The 17682-nt window shown below is 50.0% G+C and overlaps 1 protein-coding gene across 2 annotated transcripts in view; it reads right to left on the reverse strand.

The window, feature by feature from the left end:
* gpc6a (glypican 6a) overlaps window positions 1–17682 on the reverse strand; it is a 1200543-nt gene that overhangs the window by 111790 nt on the left and 1071071 nt on the right. For both annotated transcript variants that reach the window (XM_038818782.1, XM_038818783.1), the window contains exon 5: window positions 2000–2130. In XM_038818782.1, coding sequence (XP_038674710.1) covers window positions 2000–2130 — 131 coding nt within the window. The remainder of the gene's footprint in view (window positions 1–1999; window positions 2131–17682) is intronic.

The raw sequence follows: 17682 nt of genomic DNA on the forward strand, positions 1-17682 counted from the left end.
TTAATATTAGTTTCTCCTCCCTCTAATGTGTGCATTCTCTCCCTGCTCAACACTTCCTTAATGAAAAAATGGCTTGTAAAGTTATGATCTGAAATTTGCATGTGATCCGTTGTTAAGAATGTACGAACATTAAAAGATACAAGCTGGAGGAGACTATTCGGCCTTTCGAGCCTATCCACAATTCAACAAGATTATGGCTGACCTTTTACCTCAATTCCACTTTCCCTCAGTATCCCAAAATCCCTTGGTTCCTTGAGCATTCAAGTCGATTAATCTTTGACCTGAAAACACTCATTGAATGAGCATCCAAAGCTATCTCTGCGATAGAGAATTCCAAAGTTTTACAGCCATTGAGAGAGCCAATTTATCCTAATATTAGTACTAAATGATTGACCTCTTATTCTGAAAATGTGATCACAGGTTCCAGACTCCCCAGCCACAGGAAACTCCATTCCCGAATACATCATGTCCAAGTTCTGAACAAATATTACATTCCTAAATGAGATCACGGGCTGAATTTTCAGTCAAAGGTTGGGAACTCTGTATTTGTGGGTCTCAACATTGTGTTGCATCAGCTAAGCAACACAATTTTGAAATGCAAAGGACCTAATTGACCTGGAGATGGGTTTGGTGGCCAAGTACTGACACTGGGAGTGGTCTGGAGATGGGACCCAGTAACAGAAGGCCCTCTGCAAAGGCAAAACAGTGTGATTGGGCTCGTGATTGGAGCAGCAGGGACATCTGAAGGCCAGCACTGCACTCCCTGGGTGACATTGAGAGATTCAGGTGCTTCCCTTGAGGCTCTATCAGATGGAGTGTCCAATAGGAGACATGTTTTGTTCCTGTCATCTGGAAGAAGAAATCTGCCTGGGAAAACAAAGGGAGCATGTATGGAAGTGACAGTGGAGGTCAGCACCCAGTGAGTGCCCAGACGGACATGGGTGCTTTGCAGAAAGTGATCCAATGCTCCATTAAAGTCTGGAAAGGTGAGTGGCAAGTGATACCTGTGTTGAGAAGCCTCTAACGCTCCATAAAGCAGCACTGACATGAGCTAAGCAGACTGAGTGACCCGAGTTCTCCTTAACTTTGTCAGGTCAAGTGGTCAGATGCATCACTGAGACATTAGCAACCCTAACATGCAATTGAACAGGGAGCATTTGGGCTGCTTGATTGGGTAATTGTCAGATGACACAAAAATTGGCTGTGTGAAGGTAGTGAGGAGAACAGCTGCTGACTCCAGAATGGTATCAATGGTTTGGTTGAGTGGGCGGAGAATTAGCAAATAGAATTCAATTTGGAAAAGGGGGAGGTAACGTATTTTGGGGGGGGGGGAGGGAGGAGGAGGAGGATTTGCTCCTACTCTGCTGGCCGCACAAGGAGCGCCCCCTGCAGTTGTCATTGCGTCAACTTTAGCTGCTCAGTTTCCGAAGGACCTTGAAATCCTGCAAAAGCAGGTTAAACCCTAGCTTTCCAGCTTCCTGCCATATTTAAAATCACAATCTTCATCCAGGGTGCATGTTGGATCCCTGCCCCTTGTATCACCTGAGTAAAAGCTAGAAATTGGCAGATTGGTGTCAACCAGCTGGCACTTATTTGCAATTTAACTACCCATTGCCCATAATCCAGTCCAATCGCAGTCGAAAGACGTGCAAGTTATGTGAATTGGCGATGTTAAATTGCCCTTAGTGTCCAAAAGTGTTAGGAGGGGGGTTATTGGGTTATGGGGATAGGGTAGAAGTGAGGGCTTACGTGCAGACTCGATGGGCCGAATGGCCTACTTCAGCACTGTATGTTCTGTGTATCTGTGTAATCCCACATGCTCTCTTTGCCTCTTCAATGTAAACTAGTTTATTGTGGAGTAGATTTTGTGAAGAATTAATTGTCAATAAGCCTTAGCTTATTTTTAAATTGGGATTTTCACTGAGGCCCATTTCACAAATGCAAAGATTACACAAAGGCAATCTTCACATAATATTAATTTACAAAGCAGAGCATTTACCTTAGCTGACACCTGCATACTGTTCTCCTGCATATTCATGATGGCATCAGAAATCTTCACGTCAATTGGATCCACGACGTCTTCAATATTGAAAGGCCCTTCCAACCTTTCTGCGGCCAGGAGCATAGCATCTGTCAAATAAAAAAGCAAGTGTCACATGGAGGGTGAAGATTAATATTACCAACACCTCAAAGAAACTTAGGCACAGAGCTGGCCATGTCAGATGTGTACAGAGCGCACTGCTGACTGCTGAAGTTTAGCTCTGAGGTTGGCATGTAGAGTGCTGAGCAAAACGGGAACATTTGATTCTGTTCCACAACTGCCCTAGCAAACGGAGCTAATTTTTTTTGTTCCAGGGAAAAACAGGTTAACAGTAGAATTTCTTTTTTTTGATCGTGTGCAGGAATATTTCTCCCCAATCGGATATTTGTACGAAACATCTTTGCACATAAGCAGCAAAACAACTCCAGTCTCACGTAGCACCTCTTCGATCTTCATCCAGAACCAGGCAGAAGAGGCAAAAATCCTCTGTGTGCATTTCAGCATATAAATGAGGATTAGGAGTAAACGCGAATGCTGCATGTGCCAGAATCATGCTTATAATCAAAAATGTGTGTTAGCTGCTAGCATCTAATCCAATTTTCTCAGCTTTCAAATGTATTACAAAATGCTGCATCAAGGACAGTGCATATTCCTATTCGATTGCATAATTCAGCAGCTCAAAAAAAATAAGCCAAATGTTACAAATAGAAATTTTCGCTGAATAATGGAACTATGAGGACTAAGAAGTTTGTATTTGATGAAGTAGAGAATCTGAACTACAGGCCGTTACATATCCACTGATGCTTGCATACCTGCACCTTTCTATCAGTAAGAGAAGCTTTAATAAAAAAGAGAATGGAAATAAGCATGACCAAAGCATTATTTTACTTCTTGCACAACAAAGGTTATATAGATTGTACCTTTCCCTTTTACCTGACGCTCACACACCTCTCATCCCCACATTAAGTTTTGGTGATTTTGAAATATTACAACACAAATCATAGCTCACAGCAGTTCTGGAACACCACTACCTTCTCAAGGATAATTAGGGGTGGACAATAAATGCTGGCCTAGCCAGCGACGTCCACACCCTAAGAAATACTTTTTTAAAAGATCCTTGCCAAGAAATCCGACAAGGTTCTGAAACTATTATTCACAGAAAATAAAATCCAGCAAGACATGTTTTGCCCTATAAGTCAGTAAATTTTTTCTCCAAGAAGCATATATTTTGCATAAATATCCCATTCTAACATTTGTTCGTAATACTTATCCGAGAAGGGCCTAGGAGTTTAATTCAACCCAATAGAGCTTAAATCATTACATACTGAACTGAGGATATACCTGGTGGTGAATCTGTGGAACTCTTTGCCGCAGAAGGCTATTGAGGCCAAATCACTGAGTGTCTTTAAGACAGAGATAGATTGGTTCTTGATTAAGAAGGGAGAAGGCAGGAGAATGGGAATGAGAAACATATCAGCCATGATTGAATGGTGGAGCAGAATCGATGGGCCGAATGGTCTAATTCTGCTCCTGTGTCTCATGGTCTTACGGCCTTAAGGTCTTAGGATTCAGCATAAAGGACCAAGCCAAAATGTCAATCCAAGGTGGTAGTTCTCATCGAACAAAACTCCACGGGACAATCAGAGTTGCCACCACAGCCCATGGACACATAGGGTGATTGGAATCGTTTCACTTATATGAGTCCAGTCAGGGACGCTGGCAGAGGAGCTCACAAGAGTGCCATCAGAGCGAAGAAAACCAGGGTGCAGATCGGATGGCATGGTGGTCAGCACTGCTGCCTCACAGTGCCAGGGCCCCGGGTTAAATTCCGAGGCATGTTGGGGGGTGAGCACCGATGCTTGTTGGGGGGGGTGGGCGGTGAGCCCCGATGCTCGTTGGGGGGGGGGCTGAATCCCGATGCTTGTTGTGGGGGGGGGGTGAGTGAGTTCCGATGCTTGTTGGGGGGGGGGGGGGAGTGAGTTCCGATGCTTGTTGAGGGGGGGGGGCTGAGTCCCGATGCTTGTTGGGGGGGGGGGGAGTGAGTCCCGATGCTTGTTGAGGGGGGGGGGGGCTGAGTCCCGATGCTTGTTGTGGGGGGGGTGAGGGAGTTCTGATGCTTGTTGGGGGGTGGGTTGGTGGGGGGGGGGGCTAAGTCCCGATTCTTGTTGTGGGGGGGGGGGGGGGGGAGTGAGTCCCGATGCTTGTTGAGGGGGGGTGAGTGAGTTCTGATGCTTTGTTGGGGGGGGGGGGGAGTGAGTTCCGATGCTTGTTGGGGGGGGGGGCTGAGACCCGATGCTTGTTGAGGGGGGGGGGTGAGTGAGTTCCGATGCTTGTTGGGGGGGTGAGTGAGTTCTGATGCTTGTTGGGGGGGGGGGGGGCTGAGTCCCGATGCTTGTTGTGGGGGGGGGGAGTGAGTCCCGATGCTTGTTGAGGGGGGGGGGGGGCTGAGTCCCGATGCTCGTTGGGGGGGGGGGGGGGGTGTGAGCCCCGATGCTCGTTGGGGGGGGGGGGGGGGTGAGCCCCGATGCTTGTTGGCGGGGGGGGGGGGTGAGACCCGATGCTCGCTGCGGTGGGGGGGGGGGTGAGCCCCAATGCTTGTTGGGGGATTAAGCCCCGATGTTTGTTAGGGAGGTGAGTCCGAATGCTTATTGAGGGGGGTGGGGTGTGTGCCCCAATATTGTTGGGGGGGGGGGGGGGTCGAGCCCGATGCTCGTTGGGTGGGTGAGTGAGTTCCGATGCTTGTTGGGGGGGGGGGAGTGAGTTCCGATGCTTGTTGGGGGGGGGGGGGGGGGATGAGACCCGATGCTTGTTGAGGGGGGGGGAGGTGTGAGTGAGTTCCGATGCTTGTTGGGGGGGGTGAGTGAGTTCTGATGCTGTTGGGGGGGGAGGGCCTGAGTCCCGATGCCTTGTTGTGGGGGGGGGGGGGGGGGGGAGTGAGTCACGATGCTTGTTTGATGGGGGGGGGGGGGCTGAGTCCCGATGCTCGTTGGGGGGGGGGGGGGGTGTGAGCCCCGATGCTTGTTGGCGGGGGGGGGGGGGGGGGGGGGTGAGACCCGATGCTCGCTGTGGTGGGGGGGGGGGGGTGAGCCCCAATGCTTGTTGGGGGGATTAAGCCCCGATGTTTGTTAGGGAGGTGAGTCCCAATGCTTATTGAGGGGGGTGGGGTGTGTGCCCCAATATTGTTGGGGGGGGGGGTGAGCCCCGATGCTCGTTGGGTGGGGGGGGTGAGCCCCGACGCTTGTTGGGGGGGGGGTGAGTGAGTTCCGATGCTTGTTGGGGGGGGGGGGCTGAGTCCCGATGCTTGTTGTGGGGGGGGGGAGTGAATCCCAATGCTTGTTGAGGGGGGGGTGAGTGAGTTCTGATGCTTGTTGGGGGGGGGGCTGAGTCCCGATGCTTGTTGTGGGGGGGGGGGGGGGTGAGCCACGACGCTTGTTGGGGGGGGGGGCTGAGTCCCGATGCTTGTTGAGGGGGGGGGGGCTGAGTCCCGATGCTTGTTGTGGGGGGGGGGGTGAGCCCCGACGCTTGTTGGGGGGGGGGGGCTGAGTCCCGATGCTTGTTGAGTGGGGGGGGGCTGAGTCCCGATGCTTGTTGAGGGGGGGGGGGCTGAGTCCCGATGCTTGTTGTGGGGGGGGGGGGGGTGAGCCCCGACGCTTGTTGGGGGGGGGGGCTGAGTCCCGATGCTTGTTGAGGGGGGGGGGGGGGCTGAGTCCCGATGCTTGTTGTGCGGGGGGGGGGGAGTGAGTCCCGATGCTTGTTTGGGGGGGGGGGGGGGCTGAGTCCCGATGCTTGTTGTGCGGGGGGGGGGGGAGTGAGTCCCGATGCTTGTTGGGGGGGGGGGGAGTGAGTTCCGATGCTTGTTGGGGGGGGGGGGGGGGGGCTGAGTCCCGATGCTTGTTGTGCGGGGGGGGGGGGGAGTGAGTCCCGATGCTTGTTGAGGGGGGGGGAGGGAGTGAGTTCCGATGCTTGTTGGGGGGGGGGGGGGGGGAGTCCCGATGCTTGTTGGGGGGGGGGGGGAGTGAGTTCCGATGCTTGTTGGGGGGGGGGAGTGAGTTCCGATGCTTGTTGGGGGGGGGGGGGGGGGAGTGAGTTCCGATGCTTGTTGGGGGGGGGGGGGGGGGGGGAGTGAGTTCCGATGTTTGTTGGGGGGGGGGGGCTGAGTCCCGATGCTTGTTTGCAGGGTGATGCCGGCACAAATATCGGGGCTCACCCCCTGTGTGGTATTATCATATTTGCCAGTAAACTAAGGGTTAATACATGTACACAGAGAGCCACTAGAGCAAAATAATGTCAGATTATATAAGAAAGGATGCAGAGCCTTGTGGGACAGAAAGTTTGAGCAGGTGTCAGGAACTAAGCCAGGAGTACTGAAGATAGTGAGAGCGCAAGAGAATAGGTAATGAGTTAGATGTCAAATGAGTATAATTTAATGTATGTTTAATCAACTGCTAGTTCTTAGGGATATGTGTCAAAACCAATTGTAGCGCGAAAAAATAGTTTTGTTAGTTTGCAAGACTCATTGTTCTCTGATCAACACAGCACACCAAAGCCATCTGATGAGAACAAGGCAAAGAACAACACATGGTCGCAGCGGTTTGTCCTGAAAATAGGTAGATTAGCAGACACCATAAATGGAAATAATACACGGCGATTGAACGAAGAAATAAAGCCTTTGCATCTGAGGGAGATCCGTGAAGCACGATGCAGAGTCTGCAGAAACAGGATCACCACAGAACAACTGTCTAAAAGCTTGGCGTTCTTCAAACAGCAGTTTGAAGTTTTTCTCTCTATCTCTGCCCTCGAAAATGCTTTACATTCTAGGAAAATAGCGCGCCTCTTAAATCTGGCTGGAACACAAGCCCTAGAGCTGTTTAACTCGTTCGAATTTGATATAGATGAGGTAAAAACGAAGTACAGTTTAATCTTGCAAAGATTTGGCGCACACTGCAAAACACAAGTAAATGAAACGTATGAACAGTATATGTTCAAGAAAAGGCTGCAATATACTGGGAAGTTATTCGATGCGTTCACTACAGCGTTAAAACTGAGAATGGAATCATGTAATTTTGTCTCCGTTTTGATTCCATGATTCGAGATCAAGTAGTGTTTGGAATTCAAAATGACGGTCTGCGTGAAAAAGTGCTTTGAAAACTATTGCTATCATTGCAAGAAGCGTTTAATATGTGCAAGGCTAGTGAACAGGCACCGACTGAATATGCCGAGTTTGCAGCGACTGAAAAGGTTGCAAAGACTGGAAATGTGGCCGACTTCATTGAGGTTGTGACGCAACGTAAAAAACTGTGCGCAACGGCAGAACGCCATTTTGATGATGACGTCACGAGCGTCATGACGGCACACACTGCGGAACCGCCCACACGTGAAAAAATTGTCCGCCCCTAGGCAGACAGTACAGGAACTGCAACAGGTTTGATCAGTTTGCAGCACAGTGCCGCTTTAGAACATAGAACAGTACAGCACAGAACAGGCCCTTCGGCCCTCAATGTTGTGCTGAGCCATGATCACCCTACTCAAACCCACGTATCCACCCTATACCCGTAACCCAACAGCCCCCCCCTTAACCTTACTTTTATTAGGACACTACGGGCAATTTAGCATGGCCAATCCACCTAACCCGCACATCTTTGGACTGTGGGAGGAAACCGGAGCACCCGGAGGAAACCCACGCACACAGGGGGAGGACGTGCAGACTCCACACAGACAGTGACCCAGCCGGGAATCGAACCTGGGACCCTGGAGCTGTGAAGCATTTATGCTAACCACCATGCTACCCTGCTGCCCTTTCCACAGGTTGTTCCAGGAAACAGATTTAGGAAGTCTTACGCTGACTACAGGAAGATCAGAAGTGTCCAGAAAGAAGGCAATGAGTTTGAAAACGTAACCATCGACAACGAACATGAGCAGTTCGGCGAAGAGAACACCTTCCTGATAGTGACAGTCACCGTGGTTGCTCCAAGAGATTCGGGTGCGGAATTCATGAGTCCTCGCCATGAATGATCAGTCAGAGATGGACTGTAAATCTCACTCTGAATGGCATAGCAACACCATTTACCATTGATACAGGTGCTGAAGCAAATATGATTTTGCAGCAGTCATTGCTGCAAGCAAATAAGACACCGACCACAGGGAAGTCTCGGTGCCGATTGGCGGAATACAATGGGAACAAGGTCGTCGCAGAAGGTACATGCTGTCTGCTGTTGAGATATGGAGAAATGGAAATGCCTCTAGACTTTTGAGGTGGTCAACTATGAGCAGATATCGGTAATAGATGTGCAAGCTTGTACAGCACTGGATCTGGCCTGATGAGTATATTCAGCGGATAAGTCGACGGTTGCCGAAGAAGCAGACTGGGACGGTCTGTCAAGTTTATTCAATGCAGAGGAAGACGCAGAAGACTGGGAAAGTCTCTCTAGTGTATTCAATGTCCAAGAAGAAGAATACTGTGAAAGTCTGACCACTGTGTGCAGTAAAGAAGGCAACAGTGAGGAAACAAAGTGACAAACAACACATGGAAGACTGGGAAAGTCTACGCCAATCGCTTGCATGTAGTGAAGTAGCGATTACTAGGAGCAATCCAGTTGTGCAGAGTGTAAGTGAGACTGCAGAATCTCAGCTGCACAGTCTGAAGGCTGATGAGCAGAGTGCACCAGTGAACAGGTCACGTGGGAGCATAGCCGGGAGCCACAGCATACGGGAAGTTGACGGCTTTGTGGAACATCGAGAGTTCAAGAGGAACTCAGAGGATTCTGAGGACACTGATGAAGGTGGTCGGGATATGGTGCTTCTTGCACACAAAACAACACGTGACCTTGCACACAGAGCAAATGCCAAGCAGGTTTTGAGGGCAAGGAAAGCACAAAAGCGACATCGGAAGCACGGAAAGAATCCGGGTCGACACACATAATGGTTCAGACCAATAGACCTTTTAATTGCTTGGACTGATAACTTGGCACTGTAACAATCACACAGTGAACTAGACTGTAAAAAATTGATACACTTAAAAAGAAAATGATTAGTCAATTCATTAAATGTATGTAACTCACATAACTCTGATGTTGATGTGTACATTTTCTTATTAAAAATTGTTATTGTGTAGACAGGATTTAGAGAGAAAGCGGGTTAGTGTCAGGCGAAGTTATTAGTGTCAGTGAGTATATGGGTTATACTGCATCTCAGGTGAATGATAAAAAAAGGTAGTTTAATAATTTTTTCTTTAGAAAAGAGTGGGGATGTGGTATTATCATATATGCCAGTAAACGGGCAGCACGGTGGCCTAGTGGTTAGCACAACCGCCTCACGGCGCTGAGGTCCCAGGTTCGATCCCGGCTCTGGGTCACTGTCCGTGTGGAGTTTGCACGTTCTCCCTGTGTCTGCGTGGGTTTCGCCCCCACAACCCAAAAAAACATGTGCAGAGTAGGTGGATTGGCCACGCTAAATTGCCCCTTAATTGGAAAAAATAATTGGCTAATCTAAATTTATAAAAAAAAAAAAAATATATGGGGGCCTCACGGTAGCATGGTGGTTAGCATCAATGCTTCACAGCTCCAGGGTCCCAGGTTCGATTCCCGGCTGGGTCACTGTCTGTGTGGAGTCTGCACGTCCTCCCCGTGTGTGCGTGGGTTTCCTCCGGGTGCTCCGGTTTCCTCCCACAGTCCAAAGATGTGCGGGTTAGGTGGATTGGCCATGCTAAATTGCCCGTAGTGTAAGGTTAATGGGGGGATTGTTGGGTTACGGGTATACGGGTTACGTGGGTTTAAGTGGGGTGATCATTGTTCGGCACAACATTGAGGGCCGAAGGGCCTGTTCTGTGCTGTACTGTTCTATGTTCTATGTTCTATATGCCAGTAAACTAAGGGTTAATATATGTACACAGAGATCCACTAGAGGGAGCAAGTCTCAGAGGTATATAAGAGCGGAGGCAGAGCCTTGTGGGACAGAAGGTTGGAGCAGGTGGCAGGAGCTGAGCTAGGAATAGTGAAGATAGCGAGAGAACAAGAGAGTAGTTAATGAGTTAGTGAGTTAGATGTTAGATGAGTAAAGTTTATGCATGTTTAATCAACTGCTAGTTCTTAGGGATCTGTGTCGAATCCAATTGTAGTGTTAAATAAATAGTTTTGTTAGTTTACAAGAATCATTGTTCTCTGATCAATGCCACGCATCAAAGCCATCTGGTTAGAGCATGGCAGAGAACAATACACCCTACTCCCCAATAAACATCAGAGATGACCTCCTGCTCCCCCACAAACATCAGGGATAAATCGCCTCCCCCAAGAAGCATTGGTGCTTACACTCGCCCCCCAACAAAGATAAGTGCTCACCTCCCTCCCCCAACAAGCATTGGGGCTCACACTCGCCGGCGGTAGGACGGCCTTCAAACAGCGGGATACCCCATTGATAGCAACGGGACCAGAAGATCCTGCTGTCGGCCAATGGCAGGCTCCCTCTGCTGCTGTGAAACACGTCGCGAGGCGAGTGGAGATCAGGCCCTACGCTGTATCCCATGTACTCAGTTGTTTCTTGATATCATGTGGAGTGAATTGAATTGGCTCACGATTGACATCTGTGTCAACAGGGACATCAGAGGGAGGCGAAGTTTGATTATCCACTCCACACTTTTGGCTGAAGATGGTTGCAAATACTTCAGCTTTGTGTTTTGCACTCGTGCTGTGGTCCTATTGTGACTGTCAGGTAAACTCTGACATTATTCATGGCCGTCTCAGATAAGGTGTGAATATCACTTGTCACTCTTATAGAAAAGGTATACACAGTATAAGGTGTGCATATCACTCGATAATGGGCAGATTCTTGCCATATTTTATCAAAGTGCCGGCTCCGGTGAGAAAACTGGGGTCACTGAATGTTCAGCCTCTCTAACCAAATGTATTTTTCCCACATGATTCGCCCCACATGGTGGGAGCTTGCCTCTGATACGCTTGCTGCCTAAAAACTTAATCTCTGTAATCAGTGGGGCGCTCCTTTTAACTGCTGCCACAGCATTTCTGTGCACTTGTTCCAAGTCCCGTCAGGGGGGGGGCTACCAAGAAGATAGCATCACGATTCATGGAGGGAGCCCTCACCAAACTCTTTACATAGATAGAATTTACAGTGCAGAAGGAGGCCTTTCGGCCCATCGAGTTTGCACCAGCTCTTGGAAAGAGCACCCTACCCAAGGTCAATACCTCCACCCTATCCCCATAACCCAGTAATCCCACCCAACACCTTCTTGGATGGTGTGGAGTGGAGGTGTGACATCTGGTACCCATGACTGCATAGACTTCCATCAAGCAAGGTCACCGGCCCCTGCCTGACCATGATAGTAAGTGCCAGCTCGCTACATACGAGGATGCGGCTGTGATGATATTCATAATGCTATTTGTACATAATATTATGCACAACCTCTGACCACTAGGTGAAAGTGTAAACCCATTACATGATCCTGTGGCCCCGGCGAGTAGGTTGTGCTGGAGGATGGATGTATTTTGCAGTAGTTCTACAATAGTTAATTAGTGTTACTAGTTCATTATTTTAGTTATGCTAGTTATCTCATCACCCAGTTGTTCTATAATAAATTATTGAAATTAAATGTTTTGTAGTTCATCATTCACTTCGGCCAGTCTACACAGCATGAGGGAGACAACCGTACCAAAAAAGATGAATGCTCTTCTTTATGCAGCAGCTTAAGCCTGCCTCTTCTGCTGCACACTTTCATACACCTCCACAGTGATCTCTCTCTCAGCTACATCACGGAATCCCAACATTTGTCATGGCGCTATCTGCCACCCCTCCCCCCCGCCCCTTATATTCCCCGTGGTTCCCCCCAATAGACAATCTGCTCCTCACCGCCCCCCCCCCCCCCCCCCCCCCCCCCCCCGCTCACATCCAACACATGCCAGTCTTAATCACCATTCGACCTGGCAGGACTCCCACCTACACTCTCCCCATTTGTCCCATTGCAGTGCAACCCCAAGCACAACCGGCGTGAGAGGAAACAGCCCACTGGAGTCATGCCAAAGCTGAGAAGCCTAACGCCCTTTGAGGAGAGAGCCCTTGAACTGGTCATCGAGGAGAAGGACTATGCCTGTGGTGAGGGCGAGGTGAGGGCAGCTGACAAAAGTGAGAACCCTCATGACCAGCAACCATGGTGCAAGCCTCATGTGAGTTAACTTTCTCCCATCATTCTTCCCTCATGACACACTAAGACCATCTCACCTCCCTTGCAGGTCAATCAGTCGATCAGCCCAGACCATCGTCGCGTCCTCTGAAGATCACAGACCAGAGCAACTCCGAGGGAGACATAGAACATAGAACATAGAACAGTACAGCACAGAACAGGCCCTTCGGCCCTCAATGTTGTGCCGAGCCATGATCACCCTACTCAAACCCACGTATCCACCCTATACCCGTAACCCAACAACCCCCCCCCCCCCCTTAACCTTACTTTTATTAGGACACTACGGGCAATTTAGCATGGCCAATCCACCTAACCCGCACATCTTTGGACTGTGGGAGGAAACCGGAGCACCCGGAGGAAACCCACGCACATCTCAGAGACAAGCATCAAGGGGGCATCACACCTGTCACCCACACCTTCCACCAGCGCAGATACCCACACCCCAGTGAGATTAACTGGTAGGCAGGTTTCTAGGTGAGCATCACATAGCTGAAAGCCACAGCAGGTGAAGGTAAGAATGTCTCAGGGATCTGGCACTCGGAGAGATGCAGGAGCCCAGGATTCTGCCAGGCCCTGGCTGGTGATATGCCCCTGCGTCTGGTTGTCCCAGAACTGTTGTAGCTTCAAAGGCAGAGCCGCAAGCATCAGGAAGGGATGACAGGATCCTTCCTCAGACTGCAAGGCCAACTGGAGGAGTCTCATTGCCTTCTGTTTGAGGAGGTGGTGCCGTTACTCCAATGCTACAAGGCTAACACTGCGAGAGTGGCATTCACATTGGAGACCTTGGCATAGAATGTGCACTCCATGATAGAGGATGTCCGGTCCATCGTTCAGCTCATGGCCTCCATGGCTGAGGGGCAGGGCTTGAACTGTATGGCGAAGGCACTGGTGGAAATTAAAATGGCAGGGGGTTGGGAACCAATGCAAGGAGTGGAGGGATGAACACTGAGTGGTAGTCACCACTGTTGTGTATTGTGAATACTGCATACAAAGGTATTACGGTAAGGCCCCTTACTCCAGGTACGGGAGTAGATCCCTGCCTGCTGGCTCCGCCCAGTAGGCGGAGTATAAATATGTGGGTTCTCCGAGCTGCAGCCATTTCGGCAGCAGCTGCGGGAGGCTCCACATCTCTGCGTAATAAAGCTTCGATTACTCTCTACTCTCGTTCTCATCGTAATTGATAGCGCATCACACTGACAAGAACAAAAAACAGAAAGGGGAATAAGTAAAGTGATAGGCAGAGGAATCAAGGGCCAGAGTCAACAGGGCCACAATGAAAAATAAAGGGAACAGTACAAGGAATATTAGAAAGATAAGCCTTAATGCTTTGTGCCTTAATGCACGGAACACTCACATTAGAGTGGATTAATTAATGTACATAAAGATGTAAACAGGTATGATATAGTTGGGATTACGGAGATATAGCTGCAGGGTGATCAGGGATGGGAATTCCAGGAGTACCCAGTATTAGGAAGACAAAAAGGAGAAATACTGGGGTTGTATTGCTGGTTAAGGAGGAAGTTAACGCAATAGTGAGGAAGGATATTTGCTCTGACTAGGGTTCTAAATCTAAATAAAGGAAACTACGATGGTATGAGGCGTGGGTTCTCTCTGATGGATTGAGGAACGTTACTTAAAGGGATGATGGTGGATCGGGCATTGGCAAACATTCAAAGAGTGCATGGGTGAACTGCAACAATTGTTCATTCCCGTCTGGTGCAAAATCAAAATGAGAAATGTGGCTAAACCATGGCTTAGAAGTTAAATTAGAAATAGTATTAGATCCAAGGAAGAGGCATTTGATTGGCTGGAAAAAAACAGAAGACCTGAGGATTGGGAGAGGTTCAGAATTCAGCAGAGGAGGACAAATGAATTGATTAAGGAGAAAACAGAGTATGAGAATACGTTTACAGGGAACATAAAAACTGACTGTAAAAGCTTCTATAGGTATGTTAATAGAAAAAGATTGGTGAAGACAAATGTAAGTCCCTTACAGTCAGAAACAGTAGAATTTATAATGGGGAACAAAGAAATGGCTGACTAACTAAATACATACTTTTGTCTGTCTTCACAAAAGAGGACACAAATAACGTACCAGAAATGTTGGGGAACGGAGAGTTTAGTGAGAGGGAGGAACTGAAGGAAATTAATATTAGTTGGGAAATGGTTTTGGTGAAATTGATCGGATTAAAGGCCGATAAATCCCCTGGGCCTGACAATCTATATCCCAGAGTACTTGAGGAAGCAGTCCGAAATAGTGGAAGGATTGGTGGTCATCTTCCAAGACTCTATAGACTCTGGGACAATTTCTACAGATTTGAGGGTAGCTAATGTAATCTCACCATTCAAAAAAGGACATAAAGTGAAAACAGGGAATGATAGATCAGTCAGCCTGATGTTGGCACGGGGAAAAATGCTAGAGTCTATTACGAAAAATTTAACAGCAGACCAATTGGAAAACAACAATAGGACCGAACAGAGTCAGCGTGGCTTTGCGAAAGGGAAATCATGTCTTAAAATCTACTGTATTTCTTCAAGGATGTACCAGCAGAGTTGATAAGGGGGAGCTAGTGGATGTGGTCTATTTGGACTTTCAACAAGGTCCCCCATAACATATGATTGAGGTGTTTAAGATTAGGAGGGGTTTGGACAGGATAAATAGGAAGCAGCTGTTTCCTCTTGGTTGAGGGGTCAATTGCAAGGGGGCATAGTTTCAAGGTGAGGGGCAGGAGATTCCGGGGGGATTTGTGAAACAAAAATTTACTCAGAGGATGGTAGAAGCTGGAATGCACAGCTTGGGAAGGTAGTGAAGGCTGGAAACCTCACAACATTTAAAAAGCACTTCGATGAGCACTTGAAACACTATCACATCAAGGATATGGGACATGTGCTGGTAAGTGGGATTAGTGCCGGGTGGCATGGTGGCGCAGTGGTTGGCACTGCTGCCTCACGGCGCTGAGGACCCGGGCTTGATCCCGGCCACGGGCCACTGTCCGTGTGGAGTTTGCACATTCTCTCTGTGTCTGTGTGGGTCTCACTCCCACAACCCAAAGATGTGCAGGGTAGGTGCACTGGCCCCGCTAAATTGCCCCTTAATTGAAAAAAAAGAGTTGGGCACTTTAAATTTTTTTTTTTTTAAAGTGGGATGAGCGGCAGATTTGGGGTAGTTATTGTCAGTGCAGACTCAATGGGCTGAAAGATTTCTTCTGTGCTGTATGACTCCACGAATCTGTGACATAAGAGATTAGCATGGAAGATTAATGCACATGGGATTTGGGGTAGTGCATTGAGATGGATAGAAAACTGGTTGGCAGACAGGAAACAAAGAGTCGGAATAAACGGGTCTTCTTCCAAGTGGCAGGCATTAGTCAACGGATTACCGCAGGAATCAGTGCAAAGGCCCCAGCTATTCACAATATGTATTCATGATTCAGGTGAGGGAACTAAATTTATCTCCACATTTGCAAATGACAGAAAGCTGGGTGGGAGGGTGAGCTGTGAGGTGGTTGCTGAGTTCCTTCAGTGGTATTTAGACAAGTTGAATGAGTGAGCAAATGCAGTATATTGTGGATATATGTGAGGTTATTATCCACTTTGGTAGCAAAAACAGGAAGGCAGGTTATTATCTGAATGGCTATAGATTGAGAGAGTGGCATGCAAACGAGTCCTGGGTGTTCTCGTACACCATTCACTGAAAGTAAGCACGCAGGCGCAATAGGCCATCAAGAAGGCAAATGAAAGCTTGGCCTTCCTAGCGAGAGGATTCGAGTGCACGAACAGGAATGTCTTTTGAGATGTACAGGGATTTGTTGAGACCACACCTGGAATATAGGGCAAAATTCACCGAAGACATACGTGACGCCCATTACCGGCGGGCAAAAGCGGCGCTGATGACTCCGGCGTCGGGGCCTGCTTATAAGCCCTAAATCTCCCGTCCCGAAAGGGCCAGCAGCGGAGTGACGCTGTACACGTCAGTTTCACCTGCTGCGGAAGTGGCGCGTCGGTTGATGTCGGCGACATCATCAACGTCGCCCGGCGTTGGGGGGTACCGCCGTTTGGGTGGGTGGGTGGGGGTGTACCGGCGTTTGGGTGGGTGGGCAGAAGGGTTCTGCGCTGTGAATTATAAAGGCAGAACCCAGAAACGTTGCCAAAAGTTTTTCCCTCTCTTTCCGCGTGTTTTTCCTGTTGTTGTGAAACTGACCTGAAATCGCAGAGGCTGAAGCTGAAATAGACAAATCCAGACACATCTCCCACCCCGGATCCCAGCATTTCCCTCTGCATTCTAACTAGGCAATATTCCTGGGTTTAGGAAGATTGCAATATACTCACCAAAGCCCTGCTCTCAGCCAGAGGATGGACGGGACTCCCTCTCTCTGTCTCTCGCTCTCTCTGTCTGTCCCCACAATCTCCCTCTCTCTCTCTCTCTCTCAAACAAAGACAAGGCAGCTGGGAGGAAGGGGAGCCTTGAGGAAGATCTGCTGATGCCCCCATCCAATGGATGCCCGGGGCCAACGCATCGTCGCCCCCCCCCCTCTGCATGCCGCTGCCCCCTACCCCAACCCCCTACCCCTACCCCCTACCTCTACCCCTACCCCCCACCCCTACCCTTACCCCCCACCCCTACCCCCCCACCTCTACTCCCCCCACCCCCACCCCTACCCACCCCCCCAACGCCGCAACCCCCCCCCAACGCCGCAACCCCTCCCACGCCACAACCCCCCCAACGCCGCAACCCCCCCACGCCGCAACCCCCAACGCCGCAATCCCCCCCAATGCCCCAATCCACCCCCCAATGCCGCAACCCACCCCCCCAACGCCGCAACCCCCCCCACCGCCGCAACCCCTCCCACGCCGCAACCCCCCAACGCCGCAACCCTCCCACGCCGCAACCCCCAACGCCGCAATCCCCCCCAATGCCGCAATCCACCCCCCAATGCCGCAACCCACCCCCCCAACGCCGCAACCCACCCCCCAATGCTGCAAACCACCCCCCCAACGCCGCAACCCACCCCCCCAACACCGCAACCCCCCCAACGCCGCAACCCACCCCCCGCCAACGCCGCTAACCCCCCCCAACGCCGCTACCCCCCTCCCCACCCCTCTCCAGCGCCGCTACCCCCCCTCCCCAACGGCGCTCCCCCCCCCCCCCCCCCACACTCGATGTAGGTAACTGAACGGCGTCAACCACCATCAATGGTTGACGCCGTTATAAACCTACTTTGATTTTCGCCGATGTGACCCATGGCCACGTCGGCGGGACTTCGGCCCATCCGGGCCGGAGAATAATTCACCCTAAAAATAAAATTACATCCCGCCGGCGCCAGCTGTTCGCCGAGGCGGGCGGCGGGATTTGAACAACGCCGTTTTATGGCGGGTGGGATAATTCTTAACATGGCAGGAGCGGGAATAACGCCGCCGCCGGCCGATTCTCCGACCCTGCGTGGGGTTGGAGAAT

Source organism: Scyliorhinus canicula, chromosome 14, assembly GCF_902713615.1.
Source record: "Scyliorhinus canicula chromosome 14, sScyCan1.1, whole genome shotgun sequence".
Lineage (NCBI taxonomy): Eukaryota > Metazoa > Chordata > Chondrichthyes > Carcharhiniformes > Scyliorhinidae > Scyliorhinus > Scyliorhinus canicula.